This window comes from Setaria viridis, chromosome 5 (genome assembly GCF_005286985.2).
Source record: "Setaria viridis chromosome 5, Setaria_viridis_v4.0, whole genome shotgun sequence".
NCBI lineage: Eukaryota > Viridiplantae > Streptophyta > Magnoliopsida > Poales > Poaceae > Setaria > Setaria viridis.
Genome location: NC_048267.2, coordinates 39,919,151 through 39,939,972, shown reverse-complemented (window position 1 = coordinate 39,939,972; position 20,822 = coordinate 39,919,151). Strand labels below are relative to the sequence as shown.

Here is a 20,822-nt window from a genome sequence, read left to right as displayed (position 1 = left end):
TAGGTCAACAAACTGCATTTCAAGACTGTAAACACATTGTGTTGTACAACACTTGGCATCAGGTGCCACAGGATCAAACTGGAGAAAAGCAGGCGCACAGCATTTGGTACATTCGGCTCAGTGCGTGCTTGTCAGCGAAACCAGGAGAGCTAATTACACAGGTAAGCCAATCAGAGGGTTCACCTATCTAAATTTCCACGCAAGATAATCATGAGAAAAGAAAAGGGGGCCAAAGAACTTCTGCTTAGTGGAGCCAAGGGCCTAACTACATGCACACATATGGATGCAGGTCGCTGTTTTCACTCAACACCCAATTTTACCGAACCATCCTTTATAAGCTTCATGCTAAGGCTATTAAACCTTCCTCTTGAATAGTGCCGGGACGCCTTTCTCCAATCTGTACCGGTCTTCATCATCGCTACAAATTCGTCATAGCTAATCTTGCCATCCTGCAGATGTAAATAGAGAAGATATTCATTCAGATGAACGGAGAACCAAAATAACAGTTGTATTAGATATGAGAGTACAATGACCTTATCAGTGTCAACTTCTTGCAATATGTCATTCACCACTTCCATGCTATCAGCTGCTCCATCGTCCACTAGAGCCTCTCGAAGCTCCTCAGGCTCAATGAAGCCATTGCCATCCTTGTCAAAAAATAGGAAGGCCCGCCGAAGGTGCTCGTCATCTGCCATCCTTTGCAAATGAAGAGAGACCGCCAAAAATTCCCCATAATCAAGCGCTCCCCTACCATTTGTGTCCACCTGAATGCCACCAGTTTATCAAAGATGTGCAGTTTATCAATAAAAGAAGTGCAGAGTGTACAATTCAATAATCTACCCTCCTCTTGCTACCTCTCTCCTGTCACATCGTGAAGCTACATCAATTCAACTATCAAACCGGTACACCAGCCAACTGAAAAACTTAAGCAACTCCCTCAAAAAAAACCTTTGCAAATGGCACTAAGGAGGTATTGTAGCGAAAATTATATAAGGAGAGTAAGGCAACACTCTCAATCCAACTATCAGCGAGTATGCATGATTAGCCCCCCACTCACCCACCCAACACACCCGCACACAAATCCTGTGTTATTTACAAAGATGACACAGTACACCTTTTGTGCACTTTTTGTCCTGTTCCTGAAATGAGGCTCCGCTCTTGCAATTGGGTCGTTGCGATTACGGGTTGGCTGTCTAATTGTCCAGGCGGTAATGATAGTAACTTGTACCTGAACCGGTGGCTCACTTTTTCTAAGTAATGGGGAAGAGGACTGAAACATGCCACTGAAAGACTCTACTGAGACAAAAAAAATGGGCTGTCAAAAAGGTAGAGGAGGTAGGATGGGTAGTTGGTCAGATCTAGTATGGATCGTACATGGACGATAGTTGGAGTCGGCGGCTCTCCTAGGCTTCCCTCATCTGGGATCCCTGGGGAAGAGGATCAAGTTGGCCCTTGCGAATAGCTTGATGGTACAAGTCTCTTATCAATTCATTAACATCTACTAATATAGGGGTATAGTAGATGCTATCACACATACAGTCATACTCAATTCGATGGAATTGTTTGATCTTAAAGGGGATCTTCTATAATTTCGCACATAAGGGGTTATTTCTTGGTTTCGTCCAGTCATTAATAACTTGATTATTTTTAGATAATAGTAGATAACAAGGACATTTATATCAGAAAATGGTTGCTAGATGAAATGGGGCCAACTTTTCTGAAGTCTGCCAATAAGCAGTCAACTAATTCCTATACATTGGCACCAGCATTACTAGATCATAGAAGAACCAATATGATTGCATCCTAGCTTGGTCAACAGGGAAATCTCTTGCCATTCAAAAGGATGCCAAACGCATCAACACAATCATTTCAAAACATATTTCTGATTGAATGAACCAGTCTATTAGACAACACTAGGGTACGCTCAGGTCAGATGGATTTCATCTATTAGACAACACTAGGGTATGCTCAGGTCAGATGGATATTTTGATACTATGATGGAATACAATTAGGACATAAATCATACATGAGTAATAGTACCCTAGAAAGATCTAGGCCACAAGAATCGCGCCAGGAGCTCGGAACATGTGGTTGATGTGAGTGTAAAGTGGAAGATGGCATCAAAAGGAGTGCCAGAGTTTATTGTGTCTTTCCGTGAAATTACTAATCATGTCTGTTGTTCTTCAATGTATCACAACTTTTTTATACCATTTTATTAACATTCGGTTTGTTCACCACCTAAAGATTCTTTCAAGGAAATACAGAACTCTAATCTTGCTTGTTTCTATGAGGTTTGGAGGATTCTTTGAAATACTTACAGCTTCAATGAGCATCTGCACTTCTGATTCCGCAAGATGAGAACCAAGTTTTGCTATTCCGGTCTTTAGTTCTTCATAAGATACAATCCCATCATTATCAGTGTCCATAGTCTTAAACATCTCCTTTATGTCCTCAACTTCCTCAGCAGACAAATGATCAGCGATGACCTAGTGAAATAAATACAGCAGATCTTGTCAGTCAACCTTTCCTCACTATGGCAGAGATAAGATGGAATTGCGCATCAGATTAGGATGGAAAGGTTAAGTGAGCAAGATACAGACCCTTAGAGCCCTTCTTTTGAATCTATTCATCCTAGAAAATTGTTTGAGCCTCGACTTCACAATATCTCCAAGAGGAACATTAGGAGCCTTCTTCGCATTTTGAAGCCAAGGATGTTCTGTGATTTTTTTTTTAAAAAAAAAGAGAAACAGCGTCAAGTTTCCTCAAAGGAAAAGGACAAAATGAGGTAAATTTTTTTATACCACATCAGCATCATTAAGGCAGGAAAACAGAATAAAAAGAGCTTAGAAACATTTGAAAAAAGACATGAGTTTTGCTACAGATATTGCCCTACTCAAGAGGACAGTTTCATATAAACATCAACCTGTGAAGAGGAACACCACCCTTTTGATTCAAACATTTCTTAGGTTTTAGGCTTTTAGCACAAACATTCTATAAAAAGCTAAAGCAACAACAGTGCATGACATGACTAAATTTGGTCCAAGTCTAACATATTAAAATGTTTGATATGCCAAAAAAACTGTCTGATAATTGATAAACAGAAAGAGGTTTAAGGTAATTTAGCAGGTTCTAAGCATAGTTCATTGACATTCATTTAGATAACTTGGCATGCCATTGGATATGAGTAGCTCTTTCTTTTAGGGGGGAAACTTGAATAGAATACTACTGTTTCAAAGTTAGTCGTGGAAACATTTCAATCGAATCCTGCAGAACAGTTGGACCAAAAAAATAAAATAAACCTAAGCCTAGTTACCACCTCAGCAATGGAAATGCAGCAGGCATGTCAAGTCAAACTGGACAGTGTCACAGTATTATACTGTTGAAAGGAACCAACAAAAAAAAGTAGTGAAAGCTTTATGCTTCACTGTTAAAGACTGATGAACATGACAATTTCAAGAGTCATATTGGAAACAGAGAAGTAGCATATTAAGGGATGCTTTATTTAGCAACAACATACCGAGAACCTGCTTTGCAGTTAACCTGAGCTTTGGATCAGGCTCCAACATGTGTCGAACTAAATCCTTTGCATTTTCTGAAACATTAGGCCAGGGTTCCCGCTTAAAATCAATATTTCCACGAAGAATGGCTTGTGCCACCCCTTGTTCAGTCTCTGCAATTCTTCAATGTCAGGGTTTTGGCAGAGAGTAAATGTAAGATAATTACAGGTTCAATAAAGAAATTACCGGCCCAAAATGGAGGAACTCCACATAATAAAATATACAGTATAACTCCCGCACTCCATATGTCTATTTCTGGTCCATAATTTCGCTTCAATACTTCGGGAGCCATGTAATAGGGGCTTCCCACAATTTCTGAAAACTTTTCACCTAAAAAAGTACAACAATAAGATAAGAAAGACAAGATAAAAATAGAGTTTAGATGTATAGTATACATGTGTGTCCAGCAAGTTTGTAAATCAGCAACATCGTAATTAGAGACATCACAAAGGAGGACAATACTAGAAATGAGGCTTAAATGCAATCACTCTATAATAAGAAATAAAAGAAACACTTTCTCTTAAAGCTTAATTAGTGATTAGGCACTAAAATCATGATCAATGGCGACATGTTGAGGTCCTCAACTTTCATGAAGTACTCAGCAAATAGTTCGAGATGTACAAACACTCTACGGATGGGTAGAAACATATGCATAATTTCTGGTAGCCTCTATTGTGTGGGGATGGGTAATACTTGTTACAGTGACTTAAGAGATGTTCGGTGGAAATGGCATCATGAGAATCCTGTTGGATAATGTATATTGTATAGAAAGCAAACTAAGATCACAGCAGAGAGTGAAGGTGGAGCAGTGAAGATCATTGCACGCAGAAGGGGGACGCTAGAGCTAGGATTTCAGTGACTTGGGACCGACTGGGGAAGAAGTATCAAGTTAAGTGAGAAGGGAAGCAGCTCCCAAGGAGAGAAGGGCTGCAGGGAAGGGCAAAACTTTCAGCGTTAACGGCATCGAGGCCTAACTTGACACTTGACAGGAGTGGTACAAGATGAGCTGGTCTAGCTTTAGATGGTATTAGAGTGTACCATTTCTTTCAATGATATATAATAGAAGAGGTGATCTTTTAGTGGCATATGGCCATTTTTTTCTTAAAATGAAGTGTGCGCAGAGTAAGCGATAAATCTGTTCCAAGAGCTGATGACTCGAGTGAGTCAGTAAAGTCAGAGTAAACAGTCCTTGTGTAGTGTATATCTAGTGCGCTTTCACACTATTTAGTGCAGGAATTGAAAGTTTAGCTGCAAACCTAAATGATAAAAATGGAAAATGGCGATTCTTAATTATTTCTTTGGGGGGGGGGGGGGGGGGGGGGATCAAAGACAAACGAAAAATAAAACAGAATGGTCAAGATAAGAAGCAAGTAGCAGGAGTATATCTATAAAAGTTTGTTGACAGATAAGAACCACGGATAACAGAATCGCGAACAGAAAATCGCATTATCTTACTTATTGGCATCCCAAATCCTAACCAGTAAGCTCACTTCATCAGTTGATGTAAGTCAAGTACCATAAACATTGCAGCTGTATTTGGAACTTTCTGTTCATATTAAATGCTGCTAACTGCGTTATAAATTAATATTCCGCAAGTGTAAGGTTGTACATCGCATCCACTCCTAAATATGATTAACTCAGTGCTATATAACTTCTACCCATTACAGGCTACTGAGCTCACATCACACATTGGAGAAAAAGTGTATTGGAAACAATGAACACAATATTAATAACTAAATTTCACAATTAATGCACCACTAATTGGTCATCATAATCCCAAAAATAGTGGACCACACCACACAACAGCCATCCTAAAGCCTTGACGTGCCAACCAGGACCAACCAGGCAACCACTGAGCCCACAGCAATATGTTCATTCTTCAACAAACCAAACTGTTCTGTAAAGGGAAGAAAGGGCACTATTGAACTGATGTTCTGTATAAGATCATCGGTACCTTCAACATATCTTGATAAAAGGAGCTGTTAACAGTATCCACTGAACCAAATGCTGGACCACTCTCAATCCTCATATCCTGACTTCAAAAGTTTAATTTTCAGACTATTCACAGCTGCAGTTGCATTCACTACACTGCCCAAATTGCTGCAGCTAATCCACAGTTTCCAATTAAAGAACCACAAAACTGCTGAATTCCAGCTTACACTGAACTCCGTTGTTCAGTTCTGCCCAGAACACCCCTACTAAAATCACAAATCCCGGACGTGCGTACGGAAAATCCTCCCAAATCGGGAAAGGATCTCGGCTGGGGTGACTTACCAGGCTTGAAGAAAATGGAGAGGCCGAAGTCGATGGCCTTGAGCGGCGAGTTCTCCTTCTTGTTCGCGAAGAGGAAGTTCTCGGGCTTGAGGTCGCGGTGGATCACGCCGTGGCGATGGCAGAGCTGCACGACCTCGACGATGGTGCGGGTGACGTTGGCGGCGGCGCGCTCCGTGTAGTGCCCCCTCGCGACGATGCGGTCGAAGAGCTCGCCGCCCTCGCAGAGCTCCATGACGAGGTGCACGGCGCCCTCGTCCTCGCAGGCCTCCCGCAGCGACACGATGCTGGGGCTCTTGGGCAGGTGGCGCATGATGGCGACCTCCCGGCGCACGTCCTCGACGTCGACGGCCGTCCGCAGCTTCCGCTTGGAGATGGACTTGCAGGCGAGCAGCTCCTTGGTGTCCCGATCCATGCACAGGTACGTGACCCCGAACTCCCCGCGCCCGAGCTCCCGGTCCAGGACGTACTTGTCGTCGATCCCGGTGACCTCGCACCCCTCCTCGCCCAGAACCGCGAGCCGCTTCTGCCCGCCGCCGCCGCCGCCTCCCCCGGCGGCGCCGCTCCGCGGCTGGTGCGGCTTCTTCTTCGCGTTGGATGCGGGGAAGTGCGAGGAGCTGACGTCCTCCCGCGCGACGGCGGCGGGCGAGCGGCAGCAGTTCCCCATGGCCGCGCGAGATCAGAAGGCGGGAGGCTAGGGTTTGAGCGGCATTGGGGGCGCTGGGGTGGTGGGGGAGAGGAGGGAAGAAGGATACGGCCTGCGGAGAGGAGGGGAGGGAAGGGAGGGGGCAGTAGAGAAGAGGGTAGTGGAGCAGTAAACTGTGCGGGCTAACGGTATGAACGAGGCGCTGGGGACGGGGCACTGGGGACGCGGAGCCGGCGGCAGCTTTTAGGCCGAGGAGGACGAGGCGGAGGAGGCCGGAGGGGAACATTCCCACGTGGCATCTCGGCGTGTGCGCGAAGGGTCACTGCCCTGTGGGCCTTGGGTAAATTTGTGGGTGCGGTTTTGGGTGCCGTGGTGGTGGGGAGTTTGACTGCGCTCCGGGGTGTGGTGATAGAAAAGAGGGAAATGGCGTTTCTGTTTTATATATCTTTTGATGGACTTGTAAAATAAAAACAATCCGCCTTGATAATTGCAAAAAAAAAATTCTAGAGAATACATTGATTATACTACTTGTTACAGTTCGTGTATTATATTTCTATTGACATTTCAGAAGTTAAGTTTGGCATTATTTAGAAAAACAATCACAGGTGGTTAGGTGCTCTCCTATTTGTATAGCCCCATACATAAAATTTATATTAAATGATAATGCGTGGCGCTTGCTTAAAGATCTGGTTGATGTCTGCGGACTTGTCTTACAGAAACTACCCCGAATACTATTCAGGTGGTCTTATTCAAATCAAATGCATACGGGACAAAAAAAATTACTCGCGCCACCATCCTTTCAGATAATACCAAAAATCCTTTTTCTTTTCGTGGCTAAAAGTCACGGAAGAAGGCACCTAATCGGTGATGGAAATGCCGTGTGCGACTTCCTAAACCTTGTCTTACTCTAGTTTATCCACCGCTTGACTCAACAGGCGGACAAGAAAAATAGTTTATACATGCTATATGCTATAGATTCAAACTCCTTTGTTGAAAAATACCAAAATCCCAACAGATCCATGGACCTTTTCCAACAACCATTAGAAGCTTCTTGCGCAGATAAATGATACTACGGCCTCGCCCCAAATTTCAATGCGCATAGACTCGGCACGATAACGTCGTCACGAGAACAAAGCCAAGATGTGTGTAACCGCGTCTTACTCCCAACCGTGGTACAAGACAGTAACAGTTTCGCGTGTATTTGTTCGTCTAAACACTTTCACTCTTAGCATCTCGTATATACTCGCGAGAAGTCCACGGACTACGGATCTTCCTCTACCGGAACGCGCAGCCACACAGGTAGGCTGCGAGCTCCGGCTCCCGGCCAAATCAGCCATGTTCCCGACGCCAAGGGGCGACGGCGACGGCTCGACGAAAGCACGCGCCACGCTTCGATATCATCTCCCGGGATGGAACGCGACGCGTGAAACTTTTCTCTCGGTAAAGAAAGAGCACCTGCGATGCAAGCAGCACTGCAGCAAGGTGTGTGTGGCTGCCTGGGTGTCTTGCCCGCGGCGGCACAGCGAGATCCTCGAAAGCAGCGGGGAGACGTCGCCGTCGCCCCCAAGGTGAAATTTCAAAAGCAGGATCGGCTGCATCCGTAGGCAGATTCTGCGCGTCTGCTGCTGTTCTGGCCTTCTGGGCAGTACTGGCCTGGTATGAACACAGGCACCTCGGCGGCAGGCTGCAGCAGCAGTCACATCTCCATCGGGTCGGGGAGAAGTCAAGACGCCTGTGCGTACAGTACAGGCCCAGGCAGGACAGGGACTGGAGGAGGCTGGTGATCTGATCAGTTTCCGGCAGGTGACGGCCAACTAACCAACCAGTCGTGGGCTCGTATCTGGCTATGAAAATTGGGATCTCGGCGAGAGGAAGGTCCTATCTGTGTATCTGGTCTGTACCAAACCTTTGCTTAAAAGCAGCAGGCTAGCTGCTGTTGCCGCTGGCCGGGGCTCCACTGTACATCCCTTTTTCCTCGGATGCCATCATGCACGCAGGGCGCAACACTGTTCGCCTACTAATTTATCTACTCGTCCTCTACCAAAATCTCCCTCACTTAATCATTGGCCATCCCTCTTTAGATGCAACGTGTAAGGGAACCCATATCCTCCGCTTTGCCATTTTAACATGTCAGACAGACCAAGGTGAAGGTCCATGCAGGTGCCGTTGCAGCTCATGGAAGAAACGGCAGGAAGGACCGGAGGCGGCGCACCAAAATCTACCGTCCTGTCGTCTAGTTTCTCGCGAAAGGTCAGCAGGACCCCGATCGAGCCGGTGTCCGCGGCGGCGCTCGCGAGCTCGTCCGGCCACCGGAGGAGCAGGAGAGCCAGCCATGTGCGCGATAGTAAAACGGGGGCACTGTTCCTGCCCCTCCGTGCCCGGCAGGGTGCGTCACTCCGGTAGTACGGGAGCTACAGCCGATTCTTGGCGCGCGGAGGACAACCAGTGCCGTGCACTTGCGGCCGGATTGAATTCGGGCGCGGCTGCGATGCTGGTGCTGCATCGCCAAAGGGTGGGGGTCCGGCCGGCTGGGCTCTCGAATGATTGGGTTGGTGGTGCTGGTGACTGATTTTTTTTTATTTTTTATTTTACAAATTTGTAGAAATAAATACTTGAGCAAAAAGTTAGCAGAATTAGACCCCTACCGCCAGTTGAAACAGCGGTTGGTTACGTGGGCAGCGGTTAGGTCCTTACCGCCGTTTCAAACGGCAGTAGCTGGTTGAAATGTCTACTGTCGTTTCAAACGGTGGTAAGTCCCCCCTCCCACCATTCCGTCGGTGGCAGGAGGTGGAACCACCTATAGCCAGTTGAAACGGCTATCTATAAGTTCGAGTAAATTTTTTTATTATTTTTCTCTAAGTTAAAAAATATAAAGTTAGTGTTGTACATATATCTATGGGCCCACCAGAAGGTTTATGTACATGGCTGTACACCGAGACATGTTAGACATGGAGACCACGTTGTAGGACGGTGTGACCTACGTGGAGGATAAGAATTAGTCGAGGATTAGAAAATTACTCGTAGCAATTAGAGTAGGACTCACTAGTCGAATCCAACTAGTATTCTTGTAAACAACCGACCTGTAACCCTGCCCCCGGCAAAACAAGTTCAATCCAATACAATACAACCAACAAACAGGACGTAGGGTATTACACGATCTAAGCGGCCCGAACATGTCTAAATTATGTGTTCGAGTTCACCTTCGAGTTCCTGATCTCGGCGAGTCCCACGCACTAAACACTACCTCGAGTACCCCTCGGTAGGTTGTCGGGTCTAAACACCGACAACTGGGGTGCTGGGTAGGGGCTCTCGCTGAAAATCCACTGGCGAACTTGATGGCTCGTCATCATCAAGCCCATCGTTGTGTTCGAAGCAGGCGTGATATTCATCTTCAGCTCCTAGATTTGCGTCGCAGACGGCGCTGGAAACTTTCACCGCCATATTGCGCCAACCCTAGAGAAGAAACAGTACGACATCAACCGTCATCACCAAGCTCTAGAGGATTTCGTCGAGAAATTCGACAAATTTTTTGACCTAGTCAGAGGCTTGGGGGACGAGCCTGAATACAACTCGATTTCTCCCACTTGTCGGATTAGTTCCCACAAGCTGGCACTTGAGTCATCGTGCGAATTGGTCTACAATACAAGTTGATTCCCATTTGGACTCCGAAACTCGGGTGCTGCCTACCAAGCTACCATTTCCAAATCACAATTTAATTCGGATTTGATCGAGAATTTCGACTATTACTCGGGTCCAGATGAGGAGACTCCATTATCAGATCCACAACAAGGCCTGGTGATTACATCAACACTGCAAGGCAGATTCGTCTACTGGTCAATTATGAAGCCACCTGCTCTTGCCAAGAACGACGAGTCACGTCTTGTCGCCTACACCTTGACACCCTCCCATACCAGGAGGGTACCCCTCTGTCGCCCATCTACGAAGAAGATGGCTCCACAGAGGCCATCACATCGAGTTCAGGAAGCTTTTCTCGAGAGCGGGAACTCCTCGCCATTGTTGCTGCGCAAGATAGCGGAGATCAAGAGCAACCATAAAGGAATCCGCGACTCGAACGTCACCCAGATGACGTCTCGCAGGATGAGCTTGCCGCCAACATAGTTGGAGGAGAAACCGAAGCTCAAAGAGATTGACGGCGAGCAAGAAACACTGCAAGAGCAGAGTGTCGCTGCCGCCTTGCAGCTGAACTACCGATCATGAACTTGGATCACGCGTTTGAAGTAGTTCAATCGCGTCAACATCATACTTCTTTTGCCACTATCACGTCCATCGACCTGATTACCCGAACAATGCCACGGACCAAGTACACTAGGCAGCTGGCTCAGCTGGCGGAACACGTGTACGAGCAACTTGATCAACAAAGCCTGATACATTCGGTCCACACACCTCTTCCCAGTATGGCAATAGCCAAAGGCGACCAAGTCGAATTGAGTGTGCTAGACCAAGCCAAATCAGAGCAGAGGGTAGTCAGGCGAGCCAAATTAGAGTAGAGGGTAGTCAGGCGGAGCCCTCTAGAGGCCGTGGCCACCGTGGGCTCCATCCAAAGCCTGAACGCCCAGTACGCGACCTTCGTTAGAAGATCAACAACAGCCGCGATGCTCGTAAAATCATTGAAGGACACCCACTTCCTCGTAGCGGTGTTCAACGGCACCCACTTTAGTAACACGATGCTTACGAGCCTTTTCTATCGCCTTGTCCATGTACTCTGTCATTTTGTATCCATAAATTTTATGATTATCGGCCATTGACTTATTGGCCACCGCGTACCGATCCCTAAAATACTTAATGGTGCGGTATAAGAAGAATTCCATGATACCAACAAGGGGCAGTCCCCTAACACCACGCAGGACCTAATTATACACCTTAGCTAGGTTTGTAGTTATTATACCGTACCTAGAACCTCCTTCATCATACAATAATGCCCACTTTTCCTTCAGCTCATGCTAAATCCACTGCGAGAAGGTCTTAATGGACCTACCCCGTCTTCACCTGACATTTGGACCATCCAGTCCGACGTCCTCCAGAGACAAAGGATGGTCTGCCTTGCTGTTTACCAACCTCTTACCTAGCTCTTCAGATTGTTTCTTTGTAAGCTTATCAAGTTTCTTCCAAAGTAGATTGAATTTCCTCTCTTGATTCTGGTTGCATAGCCATTTAAACAGTTTCATAAGGGTCTTATTTTTAAATTGGCCATGAAAGTTTACCCCTATATGCCTCATGCACCACCTACTCTTCAAGTTCGGCCACTATGTTGTCCTGCGACGTTCCACTTTTCCATTCATTAGGTCTTCGATTGCTTGTAGAATGCTTTTGTGCCGATCATGAATGACACAAACGTCCTCCACGTCCTTCACAATCATCTGCTTAACCCTCTCCAGGAACCAATACCAACTATCTCCAGACTCTTTCTTGACAAAGGCGATCGCCAACGGCAACACCTGGTTGTTACTGTCATACCCAATAGCTGTCAAGATTGTGCCTTTATACCTACCAGTCAAAAACATACCATCAATGCAAATGACCGGGCGACATCGCTAAAAAGCCTCAATGCAAGGACCCAAGGCCAAGAATGACCACTGCAGAACCTGTTTGACTGGATTCTGAGCACAGGGATAGGCTTTTAGGTCGTAGTAGCTTTCTGGATTCCTCATGCATATGGTGTGCAACAGAGGATGGAGGTTATCATACGATGTTTCGTATGTACCCCACTTCATCTCCAACGCCTTTTGCTTGGCTCGGTAAGCCTTGTAGTAGCTAATTTTGTACTTGAACTTCTCCTCTATGGCACAAATAATCAACTTAGGCTCATAGCCAGCATCCTCGACTATCTGAGGATACATGTATTGAGCAACAAAATCAGCAGTGAGGCTGCGGTATTGTGCTTCCAATTCATCCAGCACACATTCATGCTCCACCACTCTAGTCACCTCCCAGTAATCCTTCCACTTGCCCTTGTATGCGTGCACTCTAAATGAGCAATTGTTTTTGACACAACACACATCATATATTGTTGGGTTACTCTTTACCATCCTGAACTGTCGTTGCAAAGATAAAGTCGACCATTACTTTACAGCTACCTTCACCTCATCCCCACTAGGGTACAAAACACCGATACAAACCTCATTCTCCTTATACTCCCAAAGGACATTTTCCCCTTCATTGACTGTTAGGTTCGAATGGTCATAACTTGACTAGTTCTGCGGGACAAGATTAGCTTATCCACATCCGACGAGTCATCATCCATGACACAAAGGTGCTTTTCTCCTTCCCTCTCTACCTGCTCAACTAACCCAGGGATGTGTTCCTCCTAATCAGCCTCGCCATTTGGCTCACTAGGTGCCTCTTTATCCTCTGCATCTCCTTCTTTTACCCTATGTTCAGTATCTTCTTCAGTTTGCCCATAAGTAATCTCCAGACCTTTCTCGCCTCTAACTTCCCCACCACTGACTTCTTCTTGCAACTAATTGCTAGACTCAATCTTCTGGAACACTTCAACAAACAATACCAGTGGTAAACCGTGCTCAGTAGCAACATTTACATAAGCTCTCTAGTTCTGGGTTCCTTCAAGCGACATCAACTCCCAAAATATTATGTCAGTTCAAAACCTCACTATAGCCCTAACAGACAGCTCAACTTGATCTTTATCAAGATTGAAAGACTTAAATAGCCAAATGCATATTGATGTCAAGTCGTCTCTCTTGTTCTTGGTACTTGTTTGCAAAACAACTTAAATTCAGACAAATTTACCTGTTCTAAACCATATTTAACCTCCCACGAACCATAGAACACTTGAAAAAATAAACTTTCTGATATGCCTGTCAATATACACGACATGAACAGATATTACTACTAAATGTTATTAATTCTAACTAACTCCAACAACACCTACATTTTAAAAACTATATAAAATTATAACTCATGCATTGCTAATAATATTAATTTTAGAGTTATCTAAATATATCAAAAAATTATTTTTACTTTACCCTATCAATATACACAGCATCAAGAGAGATTATTACTAAATATTACTAAATTTAACTAACCCTAAACACACCTACATTTCAAAAACTATATAAAGTTATACACGAACAGATATTATTACTAAATGTTATTAATTTGAACTAACCCAAAAACACTTACTTTCTGAATAACTATATAAAATTATAAGTCGTGCATTGCCAATAATATTAATCTTAAATTTATCTAAATAAATCAACAAACTAATTTTACTATAACCAAAATAACTAAAATAACTAAGCTAAATCTAGTATATCGACAAACTAATATTTGTCTATGTCTCATATGTACACCTAGATTTCATCTAATACTTAACATTACACCATTTATATATCATATCAACTACTACATCTACTAACTACCAGTTAAGATAAACTGCAAGATTTCAAATAATACCTCAAGCGAAGCGAAGCCGGATCTTCGCTTTAATCTCCACCCTCCTCCCCTCTCCTCTCCTCTCCCTCCCTTTCTTTCTCTTCTCTCGGTTCCTCTCCTCATTCTTTCTCTCCTCCCGAATGAAGCGGCGCGCCCCGGCTCCGACCGTTCTTCGGGTTTTAAAGGGTGGGGCGCCTACCGTCGCGGCGGTATCTTCCCGTTCCCGCCATTTGAATCGGCGGCAGGCTGTTACTGCCGCTTCATCCGACGATAACCAGCTACCACCATCTTATCCGGCGGTAACTCCGTGGGCCCCATGGCCTCCAGGTTCCGTGTGCCGCCCGCCGTTTCACACGGCGGTAAGCGGTTTCCCTCACGACGTGGCGCCTCTGCACAGATACCGCCGTTTCAGCCGTTGGTAACTTTTCTTACCGTCAGTTCAAATGACGGGAGTCATTTCATCCGGCGGCATACGTCCATATTTGCTAATTTTTTCCTCTACTATTTATTTCAGCAAAATCGTAAAAGAAAAAATTAAAAAATTAAAAAAATGACTGGTGCCTGCTGCAGTCTAATCGCGGCTCTCTTGTCACGAGGGTGCTCGGTTGCTGTGTAATCGCGGCGTCGTGGTACGAAACGGCCGTTGCTGTTGCTGCCTGCGCGAGGTGACCGTGTACGGTTACTGGACGTGACTGTGGACCATGTGAGTGAGATAGTAGTAGCAGTAGCACACAGTGCTGTCAGCCCGTGTGAACGGGCGTACGCTTGTCGATCGCGTTTCGCGTCGGTTGGGCCGTGCCGGTCACTGTATAACGCGACTTCAGCTTGTGTATCGACTATCGTCACGGTGATGATAAATCGGCAAAAGGGCAAGGTCCGTGAAACCATCGGTGTGGTTCGGCTCATCGGCTGAGTAAAGTCAAGTCCTGATGAGATCGCTCACAGCTCACTTTTTTTTTTTTTTTGGAGAGGCACAGCTCACTTGATTGCTCCCTTGCTTGTGTTCTTCAGGTAGATAGATCTCTCTCTGATTTTCTCTTTGGGCCGGGTCAGAAGGTTAGGCCGATCCGAGAGCTGCTCACTCCAACCTGACTAGTGGGCCAAGACTGGGTAAACGAGTCGGGCCTAGCGTTCTGGCCTCTCCCTCCCTCCCGTGTTTCCTTCCGTACCGGGCCGAAGACTCGACCCTTTAGCCCGGCCCACTGCGTCAAAATTCCTAGCTTCCTGTCTGTGGTCGTCGGCTCGTCTCCGTTCCCTTTCGGCAGTTCTCTTCTTCTTCTTCCCCGAGAGGAAGAGGAGGAGCAGAGGAGGAGCGCAGCCGCGATGGACCGCGTCCAGCTCGTGCTCCTGGGCCTCCCCATCCTCCTCTTCTGCTCCGACGTCGTTACCCTCTTCGCGCCGCTGCCGCCGGCGGCCCCCAAACCCGACCACCAGTCGGGCTCGACCCCCGACGCCTTCCAGCCCGGCGACCCCTCCGCCGCCGACGCTTCTGCACAGGCGGTTAGTATCGGTCCGGCACCTGAATCAGTGATTTGGTGTCCGATCTAATAATTTTAACTGACGCGAGTCATGTGCTTTGTTCCGGCTCACTCCATCTCAGGAGCCGCAGGTGGATGTACCTGGCTCCGGTACCACCGTCGACTTGAAATTTTGCGCCTCCTGCTCGTACAGGTGATTCTATGCACATATTGTTACTGTTGAATTGCCGAATTGGTATGGAGCTGAAGGAATCGATAGGGGTGGTACTTTTTTGAGGGAAATAGTGGTGGTACTTGGTTAGTAGTTACTGACTGGGGGATCAAATCCTTGAGAGTTTGGTTGATTTACTAGGCTGGAAGGTCGTATAAGTTATGCACTTATGCAGGCATGGTTAACGCCGTTGACCATACTGAAATCTAGGCTTTCAGTACCACTGTTGCAGCTAAATCCCATCTGGGATTTGCATTGTACAATTCCCCATGCCACCACGTGACAATTAAGCTTGTCTTTCTTGGAGCCTTGTGATGATCTCAGGTCTCAAATGTATTAGCATCTTGGGAATGACCTTGGGCAGGGCTAAGATCACTATGCCTAGGAGCCATGCCTAAATTTCTTAAGTAGGTCTTCAAAGAGAACAGAAATCAGTATTAGGTCGTCAAAGAGAGCTGAAAATTGGTATTATGTCACAAGTTCTGTTCCTGGCTTACTTTTGGCTGTTTTCTTTTAAGACAATCTAACGATAGCTGATGATTGTGTTAGACATTCTTCCAGCAGATACCAGCTAGCCAGGCTACTGATTTCCATGCATTCATCTCGCTCATATACCCTTAATTGCTGGTTTTCAACAATTCAACTCATCTATTCATGTTCTTCAACCTGTTGTGAACATAAGACACTGTTATATCTACAAAATTTCTCTGAGTCCATAAAACATTGACTACACTCTAGGGAATGGAATACTTCTTAGTTATAACTCTCCTTCCTGATCTTATTTGCATCCAACTATGCTGTTGGATTATATGGGTTGTAAAAGCCAGGTAAAACAGTAATTGCAATGCACAACTACTTGATCCAGAAACAGCAATTGGTTAACAAGAATTATAACTTTTTTATGAACTTGACTGGGGTTTTTGGCCTTGATGGTTCATACTGTTCTGTACTTCTGTTAGAAAAAGTTAAAATAAGAAAAAGTAGAACGGACTTGCATCTGTATACAATTTCTTCATTCCATGCCCCCTTGTGTTCTTCTTGTAGCTAAGAATAATTTAATAAAAAGGTGTTGAATGTATCTTCTCATGCCATCCCTTAAAAACAACATTGAACCTTCCTTCGGTATTATAAAAGGTGTACATATATTGGTGCAAAACCACTTTATCCACATGCTACAATAAAAATCTACTGGAATGTAATAGTATCTTTGCAGTTTTGTTTCTGTAATTTTCTTTACTTTTTATCATGATTTTTCTTCCAAAAAAGAAAAGCCATCATGCTTTGATCCTGAATGAATGACTAAATTTTCTTTCCCTTGCCTAGTTGCCCCTCCTACGGATTGGCTGTATAAGGTAGATTGCTGATTTCAAGTCAAATTCTGTAGGGGGACTGCAATGACCATGAAGCGGATGCTGGAAACCTCATTTCCTGGGATTCATGTTGTGTTGGAAAATTATCCTCCACCATTCCCCAAACGTGCACTCAGCAAAGCTGTTCCTCTTCTTCAAGTTGGAGCCATGGCAACACTAATGGCTGGTGATCAAATCTTCCCTAGATTCGGAATGGTTCCGCCTCCATGGTACTACTCACTGCGTGCTAATAGATTTGGAACCATGGCATCAATCTGGCTGTTTGGCAATTTTGCTCAGTCATTTCTACAGAGTTCTGGTGCCTTTGAAGTTTATTGCAATGGACAATTGGTAGGTTTCCCATAAATATACCTAACCCGGTGCAATATTATTTAGCGTTACTTTTGTTTTATTTGCAACGTCATATTTTCTCATAAAGCGTTTTGAGTTATATCTGCTTTCCTTCAGTGAGTTGTTCTTATTTCCTCTTGATAGAAGCTAATAACATTTCGGAACCCTTCAATATTAAAGTAAGACCTGAGTTAAACTAGATTCTCTTGCTGAATCCCTGCATTAAAATGCAGAGGTCAGGTCATGTACTCACGTTAACTCATAATGTCTTCATACTGTGGCACGATTATCAGTTGTTGGTAGCAAAACTCTGTAAAAAGAGACGAGTTATCCTAGAAGAGATGAGAGAGCATGTTTGTTGTGTTTGTTTGTACCCACACCTGTGCTTTTCTCTCACTCTTGGAATCTAAGTACTAATCTGTCCCAATTTTACTACGTCATCGTTACTGAAGTGCGCTACGATTGCCCTTATGCTATGTGCAGTACTATAGTAATTGTCAACAATGAGATTGGAATCGGTACTGTAAATATAACAAACCAAGAAGTAGGGGAATTTGTTGAGTCAGTAATAGCAGATGCCTTGATAGGCTAGCCTGTTTCTAAATGACAAGTGAATGGTGTTTCATAAATGGCCTGCAACCTGCAATCATAGGTTTCCCCTTCATATGAAACTGCAAGCTTATTAAGGAAGTTTATTTTCTTATGCAATCCATCTGGAGTTCTGGACCATTCATACCAGTCTGTGATGTGCAATCATAGACCCAGTTCTTCTTTAAATGGAACTATAACCTTAATCTTCTTCTCATAGTTTGAACTGTTCATAATTTTTCCTTTTCCTAAACTGATTTTCTTATGCAGCCAATTTGAATATGCCATGCTTATGCTAGCGTTTTGCTCCATTTTTCAGGTTTTCTCAAAACTGTCTCAGCAGAGGTTTCCCAGTGAGATTGAGCTACAGGAGCTCATCGGCAACAGGATACTAGATCCTCAGGAGCTCATTGGTGACAGGACACCGGATTCTCAGGAGCTCATTGGTGACACGATACCAGATTCTCAGGATGAGGAAAATCTGGAAAAAGATCTGGTCTTAGATGATGAACTCTAGGCTTTATTTTCCTCACTTATGTACATTTTAGACCATGTCTATGTAATAACTGAAGCAGATGCCAGGCTTGCGCCCAACTCCCTGCAGACTACCGGAGTTTGCACAGCCTGCTAACGAGTATGCTCGCTCGGTTCAGTAACCTGGTTCAGAGCAGCATGCGGAACGCAGGTCAACTATACAAAGACCGCAAAGTACTGGAGTATCTCTATTTATGAACATGGAGTCATAAAAAATGATGTAGCAAGCAATATAAAATATATATCGCGCCATTTTTATTTCAAATCTTCATAAACAGACGAAGATGGAGAGGAAGCAAGTGCTCTTTGCTCCTACTCGTCTTGTCAGCCATCCTGTCTCCATTGATGATCATCACGGTGCTCAGTTGCTCAATGTTGTAGGTTCACAAGGCTAAGGGGGTGTTTGATACCATGGGCTAATTGGGAAGAATAAACATAAACTAATTATAAAACTAATTGCAGAACCCCTAGACTAATTCGCGAGACGAATTTATTAAGCCTAATTAGTCCATCATTAGCAAATGGTTACTGTAGCACCACATTGTTAAATCATGGACTAAATAGGCTTAATAGATTTGTCTCACGAATTAGACTCCATCTGTGTAATTTGTTTGTAATTAGACTATGTTTAATACTCCTAATTAGTATCTAAACATCCGATGTGACAGGACTAAACTTCACCCCCTGGAGCCAAACGCCCCCTAAATTAGCAGACATGTCCGATGAAACGCCCCCTAAATTAGCAGACATGTCCGATGAAACGCCCCCTAAATTAGCAGACATGTCCGATGAAACGCCCCCTAAATTAGCAGACATGTCCGATGAAACGCGTGTCCAAGCTTGGGATGTCTATGCCTATATATAGACACGAAAAGAATGGCCGGCCAAGGGATTTCTCGGAGTTCTGCAGGTATGGTCTCATAGGTCATCTCATGCAGTGCCACGTAGATGATTTTTTATGATGAGAGAGAGAGCGAGGAGAGAGAAAAAAGATCGTTGTTTCGCGAAACAACCACCTAATGAGCTTTTTTATGATGAGAGAGAGAGCGGGGAGAGAGAAAAAAAATCGTTGTTTCGCGAAACAACCACCTAATGAGCTAAAATTTTAGGATTACGAAACAACTCAACAACCATAGTACAAGTTGTTGATGCTATGCAACTCATAATATTTATTTTTTTATATGCATAAATTAAGGAATTATATAGCTTTACCAGACAATTTATAAGACGACTCATTGTACGGATTGTCTATTGAGTCGTCTCACGATTACATGTCAACGCATGAGACCGCTTATTAGACGATACCAATATGCCCGCACCCTTCAGGCATAACACACGGCCACACACTGACATCCGAAGCGCGAGCGGGCAAGCCATCTGCAACATGCACCGCGGCGCCTCGCCCCGTCCGTTGGCGAACAGTCACCGCTGGTTGTTAATTAGACTAAACTATATATTCCATTCAAAAAAAAGAAAGAAAAAGGCCCAAGAACATGCAGATTATCTAGTTAGTCCTACCATTCTGGAAGTATTGTTATAGAAGAAAAGATGCACACAAATATATACAATACCAGTTTTAATATTACTAAATGTATCCATACAACACTTTGCTTTTTATTAGAGTATATATAACAAAAGGAGAACAACCTCAAATTTTAAAGAGAACTACAATACCATTTTTTATTTTTTTTTTTGCGAAATTGTAAAGTACACGCAGTATCATTTTTTCATTTTTCATGAAGCCCCAAAGAAACCGGCAAGCTAACTGTGATGGTGTACGGCTGCTGGCCGGCTTGGTATGGATCAGTGGTTCTGGTGTGGCGCTGCCATTGCGAGCCGACCCATAACCTTGCGTTCTAGGTTCTGGAGGTTGGCCCGAATGATAGTGTTCGTGAAAACGCATGTCTCTTGGGCTGTGTTCCCCGGTGGTACATCCACCACGTAGGACTCGACCACCATTGCAACCGGCCCATCCGATGATGTGGCCTCATGTACGGTGGTCACCGAGCGGTAGTTGGAGAGGCGGTGCTCGCCACCTAGGATCTTGAAGCTGATCACCCGCAGTGCGTCGTCTAGGATCTCGAGCCGATCACGGCTGCTGTTGGCAGGCAGTCCAGATTGGACAATCAGCTCCCGCTCTGATCCCACCGTGGTGCCGTCACCATCCACGAGCCGACAACTCCTGATGAAGCTTTTATATTCTTGTGGTTGGTCGAAGCGCCGCACAAGTGACCACACCGCATCCACTGGTGCTGCAATTGTCTGCACCATGACCGAGCAGCATTGTCCTGCGGCTACCACATGCTCGTGGTGCCGTGCCACCTCTCCTGGCACCTCCGTGTGCCCCGGGCACATTGACACAACCCTTCCGTTGGTGGTGATACGGCTATGCTGCTGCGGCGACGTCCTTGTGGTTGCGTACGGCAT

General features: G+C 45.0%; 3 protein-coding genes across 3 annotated transcripts; 1 reads left to right on the top strand and 2 right to left on the bottom strand.

Moving 5' to 3' along the window:
• Positions 1–6,627, bottom strand: LOC117857533 (calcium-dependent protein kinase 3). The gene is made up of 7 exons (XM_034740245.2): positions 5,832–6,627; positions 3,744–3,887; positions 3,518–3,670; positions 2,601–2,716; positions 2,319–2,486; positions 534–764; positions 1–449 (listed from the first exon to the last, which is right to left on the bottom strand). The coding sequence occupies exons 1-7, from the start codon at positions 6,493–6,495 to the stop codon at positions 300–302; spliced, it is 1,626 nt and encodes a 541-aa protein (XP_034596136.1). The 5' UTR covers positions 6,496–6,627; the 3' UTR covers positions 1–299.
• An 8,502-nt stretch (positions 6,628–15,129) lies between these two features.
• LOC117858860 (selT-like protein) lies at positions 15,130–18,653 on the top strand. Its single transcript, XM_034742002.2, has 4 exons — positions 15,130–15,384; positions 15,485–15,555; positions 16,958–17,273; positions 18,181–18,653. The coding sequence occupies exons 1-4, from the start codon at positions 15,208–15,210 to the stop codon at positions 18,376–18,378; spliced, it is 762 nt and encodes a 253-aa protein (XP_034597893.1). The 5' UTR covers positions 15,130–15,207; the 3' UTR covers positions 18,379–18,653.
• Positions 18,654–20,152: 1,499 nt separating this feature from the next.
• On the bottom strand, positions 20,153–20,822 carry LOC117859221 (abscisic acid receptor PYL5). The gene has a single exon (XM_034742425.2). It carries the CDS (start codon positions 20,820–20,822, stop codon positions 20,199–20,201), a length of 624 nt encoding a protein of 207 aa, XP_034598316.1. The 3' UTR covers positions 20,153–20,198.

Bases quoted from the DNA above. Each gene is read 5' to 3' on its own strand.
- LOC117859221 (XM_034742425.2), bottom strand. From the start codon at position 20,822: ATGCCGTACGCAACCACAAGGACGTCGCCGCAGCAGCATAGCCGTATC.
- LOC117857533 (XM_034740245.2), bottom strand. From the start codon at position 6,495: ATGGGGAACTGCTGCCGCTCGCCCGCCGCCGTCGCGCGGGAGGACGTC. The intron at 3,888-5,831 runs GTAAGTCACCCC...GTACTTTTTTAG, and splicing joins CTCCATTTTCTTCAAGCCTG to GTGAAAAGTTTTCAGAAATT. The intron at 450-533 runs GTCATTGTACTC...TTACATCTGCAG, and splicing joins AAGAAGTTGACACTGATAAG to GATGGCAAGATTAGCTATGA.
- LOC117858860 (XM_034742002.2), top strand. From the start codon at position 15,208: ATGGACCGCGTCCAGCTCGTGCTCCTGGGCCTCCCCATCCTCCTCTTC. The intron at 15,385-15,484 runs GTTAGTATCGGT...ACTCCATCTCAG, and splicing joins CCGACGCTTCTGCACAGGCG to GAGCCGCAGGTGGATGTACC. The intron at 15,556-16,957 runs GTGATTCTATGC...CAAATTCTGTAG, and splicing joins TGCGCCTCCTGCTCGTACAG to GGGGACTGCAATGACCATGA.